This window comes from Panthera pardus, unplaced genomic scaffold, assembly GCF_024362965.1.
Source record: "Panthera pardus isolate Hobbes unplaced genomic scaffold, ASM2436296v1 HiC_scaffold_1, whole genome shotgun sequence".
In the NCBI taxonomy this organism is placed as follows: Eukaryota; Metazoa; Chordata; class Mammalia; order Carnivora; family Felidae; genus Panthera; species Panthera pardus.
The window spans coordinates 89,104,981-89,113,367 of record NW_026526654.1 but is presented as its reverse complement, the minus strand read 5'-3'; the positions used below and the strand labels follow the sequence as shown (position 1 = coordinate 89,113,367).

The following is an 8,387-nucleotide window of genomic DNA, read 5'->3' as shown; positions in this document are numbered from 1 at the left end:
GAGCCGAAGTCGGAGGCTCAACCGACTGAGCCCCCCGGAAGCCCCTCCACCAACCATTTTAAACCTAAGGTCAGGGCACTACACCGTTCCCTCTCCATTTGAGCACTTCATGCAGGGGGATCGGCTCGTATTATGATTGATTTCATCACCCGCCAGACACATTCAGTATCTCACTCGATCCGCTGGGCTTCGGCTTCTCGTGTATAAACCGAAAGCCCATTTTTGCCACACCTCAGACCCTTCCTTCCTGAGCCAGCTTCCCCTCCCCCCCCCCCAACCCTGGTCTGGGCGGCGCCCGTCCCTCCCCTCTCGTGACAGTGCCTCCAGCAGCTGGCAACCCTGCCGCACACGGGTCACTGGGAAGCAAGTCACAGATTAAAGCGGGAAGTTACAAATTCAGCACGACGTGACATCAAGGGATTTGGATTCAAACTTTTAATAATAAATTGTGCCAGTAGAAGCTTTTCAAAGGCAATGATATATCAATAAATAATAGTTAAATTGAGTTCCTGAGAAAGAACCTACCACATGAAAGTATGTCAGAGCGCTGTAAATAACGGGCTTTACTACAAAATAGCGAAAATACTGAGTCACAGTACAAGCACAGCAGACTTCAGAATTTGCCATTCATACAATGTAAACCAGTACAGTTTTGTTTGTTTGTTTCGTTTAGACACTGATAAACTTATAAGTGTTGTTGCCTAGATATACACTAAATAATGGATACGTTATGCTAAAAACTTCGAGGAAAAATATGTGGAATAATATAATGAAAAATACGATGCGTCAGGTTTTTAAAAAGCAAAAAAGAATTGAACTTTTAACTCAGATATAAATCACTTTAAATAGGAACCATACTAATTTGAAAAAAGGAATATTTGGTGTGTTTATCTATGTAGTTATATATACATCTACACTTCTAAGAAAATATGTATGGCTTCATTTTTTTTTTTTATTCCAATGTCACTTTGAATAATCCTTGCTGTTTTACAAAGATTAGAAAAATGTACTGTTAAAACCCAGTTAAGTTTGATACTTCAAAGCACACGCACACACACACACACACACAAATGTGGAAGAACTAAATTTCATCCTGGTAGCAACACCTCAGCTGTCCAAGACCACAGGAGGAACGACGTCACGAAACCTCTCAGTGGCGGTAGGTCGCAGCCACTGGGTTCCACGTGTCAGCGATGCCAGTGAGAGTGTCCGGACGAGCGAAACGGACACAGTCCCAGGATGAACTTAAAATTTTTGGCATGGCTAAATTAATCCCTTTTGATGTATACGAGTTTAGTATATGACAAATGTTGAAGTTTGCCCCCCAAGACACACACACAAAGATCGCTTCTGTTACACATCTGCGTTTCTTTAACAAAACAGTAAGGGTTACAATCATAGCGAAGAAGTCACCCACACGATACATTATCAGCACACTGTCTAGAACATCTCATTTAAAGATACTCAGTAAAAACATATTCACAGAACCTGCTGTGAATGGCAAGATATGGTAATTTTATAATAGAAAAACCCTGCTCATGCAGTACTCTCTACACACCAGACATCTGAAATCACACCCACATGATCACCTTGCTCACACTTTCTATTATACTATAATATGCAAAAAGCAAAAAAAAAAAAAAAAAAAAAAAGCAGCTTTTAACATTATATCACAATTTTGAAATGTGGGAAAAAATATAAAACAAAAACCATTGTGTGAATAAAATGGCATCAGTAATATCAGAACAGTGTTATCTTTTTTTTTTTTTTACACGTTATTGCACAGAGATTTCTTATCACATGTTCTTCAGTTTTTATGTCTTTTCCTAAATGTGAATAAGTGCTATGGATAAAATACAAATGTAGAAAATAACAGCAGCATGATTTGTCAAAGTTAATCCCTATAATTTAGTAAGAAAATGGCTATAAACAAAATAAGTGCTCTTTCTAAACTGTACTAAGTTTTAAAAATATTGTTTTAATGCAGTGAAGGTCCTCGAAAGCCAATTGAAAGCAATGTTGACACCCGCCCCCCACCCCCATCATTCGGAACCTGTTAGGCTTGAGTCCTCGCGTAAAAAGCTTTCTTGTTTCTTTTGGGGGTTTTGGCGAAGACCAGAACTTCCGCTGCCAGACTCAACCCACCTTGAACGCGGCTGAGCTCAGCTGTCCACCGGGCCTGCGGGGAGACCGGCCGCGGGCCCCCCGGGCCCCCGCGGAGGCAGGGCGTCGGCGGAGCGGAGTCTACACATACACTGGCTGGCACCCTTCGGTCTGATCCCCCGTATCGGAATTTTCCACGTCAGAGTCCTCGGCCTGTGAAGCGTCTGCTCCCGAAGGCTTTGGGCACCTAAAGGGATAGCCGTTGTCATCAAAGAACCTCCGGAAAGTGAATTCGTAAAATGCGTGCTCAGGGTGTTTGTTGTTGGGAGAGGTGAGCGTGTCCCAGGCCTTAGTGCTGTCTTCGCTAGCGTCGTTCCAAGGGCTCTCTTCGTCTACGGGGTCAAAGTTGGAGGTGTCCATGGGGTGGCTGATCTTGGGCACATAGGGGGCCGGCTGCTTCCGGATGTCACTGGAGAAGTCGATGGCCCCGAAGAAGGGGTGGGCCTTCAGATCGTCGGCCCCGTTCCTCCCCAGGCGCTGGTCAGCAGCACAGCACAGTTTGGTGATAAGGTCCCGGGCTTCGGCGCTCAGCTTGACCTGGGCTGGAATGTGGAGCGTGTTCTCCCAGTTTATCACCTGCAGAGACGACAGAACCAAAGTTTTCCTCTCTGGGCGCTTTTCACGGTCAACGTGAGGCCGTTGTGAGCCTACGTGACGAGGTGGCTTTTAAATACTTTCACCTTCGTGATGGGAGAACGATTAGAACAGGAGCACCGGCGCCACCCTGAGCAGCTGTCAAAGGCCAGTGCCGCCGAGGAGGGGGCTCACCGGCTGAGGCAGAGGGGCATGAAGCCAAATACAGACCAAAAGACACGGATTTTCTTGGATCAGGAATACACGTCAGCGGGAGAATTTTGTGATTTCCGTAAGAACGAAGAGGCTGACCCTCTGGGAGAATCATCACGGTTCTCATTCAGTACTTCCGGCTGAGACATGTTCAGCTGGAGTGTCAGTTAAGCAAACAAACAAACAAACAAGGCAACCCTACAGAGAAGGAGAATAAAGGTGCTGGCCCTGTGGCCTTCGCCTCATGCTCACAGTCAACTGCACAGACTAGCCATCGACATGTTCGGCAAATATACTGGTTACGAAACGTGGCTACCGTGAAGAGGAAACTGAAGGGCCTTCTTTATCATCTATACTCAGAGTCGGGGTAAAGCAAGGCCAAACTAATGGGCTACGGGCCGGGGTGAGGGGGCACTGGGTGAGGCATGGAGGTAGCTGAGTGTATAGGTGGGGGGGCTGGTCTGAACTTGAGTAGATGTTCTAGTCATAGAACTGTAACAGAAAACTGTAAAAGTCATAGAAGAAAATGGGAAAATACTCATGACATTAGATATGGCAATGATCTCTTGGAAGACACCAAAAGCACAGGCAACAAAAAAGTACCTGAAACGGACTTCAGCAAAATTTCAAACTTTTATGCACCAAAGGACACCATGAACAGAGTGGAAAGGTAACTCCCAGAATGGGAAAATATATTTGCAAAGTGTTTCTCTGATCAGGGATTAATGTCCAGAATATATAAAGAACTCCTACAATTCAACAACAAAAACAACGATTTAAACAGGGCAAAAGACTTAAATAGACATTCTCCAAAGAAGATGTACAGATGTCCAATAAGCACACGAACAAAGGCTCAGTTGCTAATCATCAGGGAAATATAAATCAGAGCCACAATAAGATACCACCTCACACCCACAGGATGACAACTTAAAGGAAGTCGATGAAGACGGAAGAGACTGGAACCCTGTGCACTGGTGACGGACGTGTACGATCAGGCAGCCACTGTACCGAACAGTTTGGTGGCTCCTCAAAACGTTAAACACAGAATGACCCTGTGATCTGGCCATCGCACTTCTGGGTATAAAGCTGCAAAAATGAGAGCAGGGACGCAGATTCTTGAATACGTTCTTCGCGTCAGCCGAAAGGTAGAAACGACCCAAGTGTGCACCACCAGATGACGGGTAAATAAATGTGGTTTACACACACAACGGAACATTCCTCAGCCTCAGCAAGGAAGGAAGTTGTGACACATGTTACAACGTGGATGAACTCTGAAGACATGATGCTCAGGGAAAGAAGCCAGTCGTGAAATGAGGTGCCTCGAACAGGCAACTTCCCAGAGACCAGAAGAGGGGTTATGGGGTCCGGAGGAGGCAGGAATGGGGAGCTGCTGTTCCCTGGGTACAGTTTCTGTTTGGGAGGATCAAAGTATCTGGAGACAGGTAGCGGTTAGAGTCGCACAACACTGTGAGTGCACTTAATGCCACTGGGCTGTAAAATTAAAGCTGGTTAAAGTGGTAAATTTTATCACAATAAAAATATTGGGTTATCATCACGCAGGCAAATTAGTAAATTAGTGGCTGGTTTGGCAATTCAATTAGGATGCAGATAATGTCAAATTCCAATTTTATTGTTACCAGAGTGGAAACTAAGCCTTCATTTAGGGTTTTGCTAAATAAGGGATCATTAATTTAGGGTCTAACACAGACTCTGGGACACACGAATACTTCACGGAATTGTTAGTAAACACACATGCTGGTGGGTAAGTTCAAAGAAGTACCAGGGGCGCCTGGGCAGCTCAGTCGGTTAAGTGTCCGACTCTTGATTTTGGCTCAGGTCATGATCTCAAGGTCTCAAGATGGAGCCCCGCACTGGGCTCTGTGCTGGGTGTGGAGTCTGTTTAAGATTCATTCTCTCTCTCTCTCTGTCTCTCTCTCCCCCTGCCCTGCTCACACACACATGCTCTTCTCTCAAAAAAAAAAAAAAAAAAAAAGAGGTTCCAAAGATTCCATCAGATTCTCAATTCAATCCTTCTTAAGTAATCAACTCATTTATATCAGAGGACAAATGGCTATCACTCCTTTTAAATGCTTATTTACTTTGGAGAGAGCACGAGCAGGCGAGCAGGGAAGGGGCAGAGAGAGAAAGGGGGACACAGGATCCAAAGCAGGCTCCGCCCTGATAGCACAGAGCCTAATGTGGGGCTTGAACTCATGAACCGTGAGATCATGACCCAGGCTGAAGTCGGATGCCTCACTGAGCCGCCCAGGTGCTCCTAAATAGCTATCATTCTAAAACTATTTAGTATTAAATGATGGACAGAGGACTTAATTATTTCAAATTAATATTAGAAATACGTACTGCAAGCCTGACCGCATAGTTGATAATCTGCGAACAGATTACTGTTGATAAAACATCGAAACAACTGATTTCTTTAAATCCAGTTCCTAAAGGTTTCAGTGTCTTTTGCCCGGTAGGCACAGGTGGTGACAGAAAATGGAGGTACACGGGTCTAACGGTGTGGCTTCACTTGATTAAACAAAAATTTTATAGAGCTGATAACAGTAACACTTTGACAGCATTCAACTGACGCTCCTACGCTACTCAGAATAAAAGGTCCAACGTTGACCAGACATTCGGGGCTTCATCAGAAAACCACGCGTGTTTGCAGCAAGCAGGTGCATGCCTCCTGCACGGGGCTGCTTCGTTCCTACCTTCAGCTGGGTCTCCGTGGGAGTCGGGGCCAAGAAGGGTGGCTGTCCCACCAGCATCTCGAAGAGAATCACGCCAACACTCCACCAGTCACAGAGCTGCGTGTACCCTGAAAGACAAAGGCTCACTCAATTCCAACACGGGCATGCATGACTCGTAGAGAAGAATTTGGGGAAAGTCTCCAATACTAATTTGCTGTGAAGGGGAAAGCGCGTTCACGCAGCGTACATGTTTTGTGGCTCAGAACAGAAGGCTGGATGGGACACCTGCCAGGGACCTGACAGATTTCCTCTTATTTTCTCTCATTCGTCTGTGATACACACGGGATGCTTTTGTAATAAGACTTCTTCATCTTAAAAGATTATTATTATTGTTAGTAACATTGCAACCGGGATTTTAGGTTCTTAAAGGACACAAAGACACAAATGAAAAGAGTACTGACTGAAAACCAGTGCTACACTGGTGAACGGTCAGCTGCGGCCAGTCGCGAGGGCTTCCCGGGGACGCTGGCGAAGTCAGTTTTGGAAGGAGGTGAGGGACGAGAAGAGGAAGAAACAGAGTGCCCTTTGGCAAACGAAACAACTGTCCCCTGAGACCCAGCATGAGGCGCTACCAGAGCCAGGCCCTTGGTCACGGAGCTCCCGAGACGCGGCAGCTGAGGCCGGGGCACCCTGCGGCTTGGACAGGACCAGCCTCACCGAGGCAGGACGACAGGCTCATTTTTCTTTGATCTTCTCTCACTTTTCCTTCAAAGCTCTGCATCCCAGTCCCAGCTATGCTCCAGTCTTGGTGTCACCTCGTCCCCGCTAACCTGAACTGGGCCTTGGGACCCGCCAGCAGCATTTGCCAACTCTGTTCTCCCTCCGTCCCACGCCTTCCACCCCAGCCTGGCACTGGAGGCAGGGGGGTGGGGGTGGGGGAGAAGGGGAAATCTGCCCCCTAGTTCCCGGACTCCTGCACGTGTTGGGGTGCTGCAGACAGTGGGAAGGGGATGGGGGAGACGCCACCACAGGAAGGAGAGAATGAGGCCGTTACTGGGCGGTGAGGCTGATCATCACAACCACCTCTCAAGGCAGTTCTTGTGACGCCAGTGGCTCTGAGTGAGTGGTTAGGTGATTTGCCTTGGATTTCCACGGCCGACCGAGAAAACTCGGGTCCGAACAGACTCCATAGACCCGAAACCACACGTGTGAAAGGACAGGTCACCGATCCCTGGACGTATCACACCGTGGCCGTGAGCCACGCGACTGATCACTGAAAGGTTCCTCCTGTACTCAACCAAATGCCGTCGTTGGTAGAACACAGCATCCACACGGAGGCCGATCTTACCGAACACTTGTACTTTTATGCGCACCACCATCCGCAAATGTCACCCTCCAGCGATCCTGGACTAGCAGAGAGAAGCGGAGGGACACACTATTTGTGTTCTGACATACTGGACAACCAGTGGAATTTGGTAGGAGCAGCTGGGAGCCCGGGCAAGGAAGAGTCAAAGCGAGAGTATGGCTCAGGCAGACCGAGAAGCGTCCGGGTGACCTCACGGTTGGTTCTTAAAAACCAGGTGCCAAGAGATTTCTCTTGGGGTCTAGACGGAAAGCCCACGCCCACTCCACACCCTACACCCACTCCATCCCTTCCCGGCCCAAGGCGGAGCTAGCGAGGCAGGCCTAATGGCGGACGTCTTCTTTCACGCCGGAAGCAAGAGCAGCTACAGAACCGACGCGCGGTGCGCTGGAGGCCTGCTTGTTAAGGAAATCGTTTCCCTCTCAGGCTTCCATGAGAATAAACATACAACGAGACTATTCGGAGTCTCAGAGAGGTGGAGCTAGAGACTCTTAGAGGTCGTGGCTGTGGCCGGAAGCGCGTACCTTTTCGCAGCAGCACTTCCGGTGCGATGTAATTTGGGGTCCCAACCAGGGAGTGGGCCAGACACCTCTGGTGCTGCTTCCGGGCCCTCTGCTCCAGCGTCTTCAGCCGGTCTCCACATCGACAGTTAGACACGTCGTCCCAGAGGTCACTGGGCTCCATGCTGTCCTGTCTGACGTGGCTCCCTTTCACCCCGGAATCAGCGGCAGTCAAAGAAGAGAATAAAAACCCAGGTGAATTTGCACTGTCCAACAACGCAGCAAATCCACAACTTCAAAGGGGAAAGTAATTCGGTTCAGCTCCCGGCATGTTAAGAGAAAGAATCCTCCCCAACTGCTCTGCAGGGGTGGCCTGTGATTCCTGGGTCTGAGACTCGAGCCGTGAGGAGCCGTGAGGAAACACAAACACTACGACACAATACTCGAGGGGCGCCCGAGTGGCTCAGCTGGCTAAGCATCTGACTCTTGGTTTCAGCTCAGGTCGTGATCTCACGGTTCGTGGGTTCGAGCCCCATGTCGGGGTCTGCGCTGACAGCACAAAGCCTGCTTGGGATTCTCTTTCTCTCCCTCTCTCTTTCAAAAACAAATACATAAACTTAAAAAAAAAAAGACAGATGAAGCGATGACGAGCTGGGTGCTACGCGGGGTAGCAGTGTGATGCTGTGGAAGAAAGGCTCACGTAACTTGGGGACGTCATGCGTAACACTCAGGCCAGTCTCAGAAGCCTACTACCTGTTGGACAGGACGTGTTTCAAGAGAACCACGGAAAAGCATGAGAGCATTTAAAAAAGATAAACAAAAGTGACTGAAATACCAGAAAATGGGAACGAGTTAAACGTATAGAGTTAGTTTTGAGTTAAA

The 8,387-nt window shown here is 47.9% G+C and overlaps 1 protein-coding gene across 1 annotated transcript in view; it reads right to left on the bottom strand.

Annotated features, from left to right (window-relative positions):
- Nucleotides 1-420: 420 nt before the first annotated feature.
- The window catches only part of LATS2 (large tumor suppressor kinase 2), a 76,219-nt gene continuing 68,252 nt past the window's right edge, over nt 421-8,387 (bottom strand). The window contains exons 6-8 of the mRNA XM_019448002.2: nt 7,530-7,712; nt 5,664-5,770; nt 421-2,739 (exon numbers count right to left, since the gene is read on the bottom strand). Coding sequence (XP_019303547.2) covers nt 2,245-2,739; nt 5,664-5,770; nt 7,530-7,712 — 785 coding nt within the window. The 3' untranslated portion in view covers nt 421-2,244. The remainder of the gene's footprint in view (nt 2,740-5,663; nt 5,771-7,529; nt 7,713-8,387) is intronic.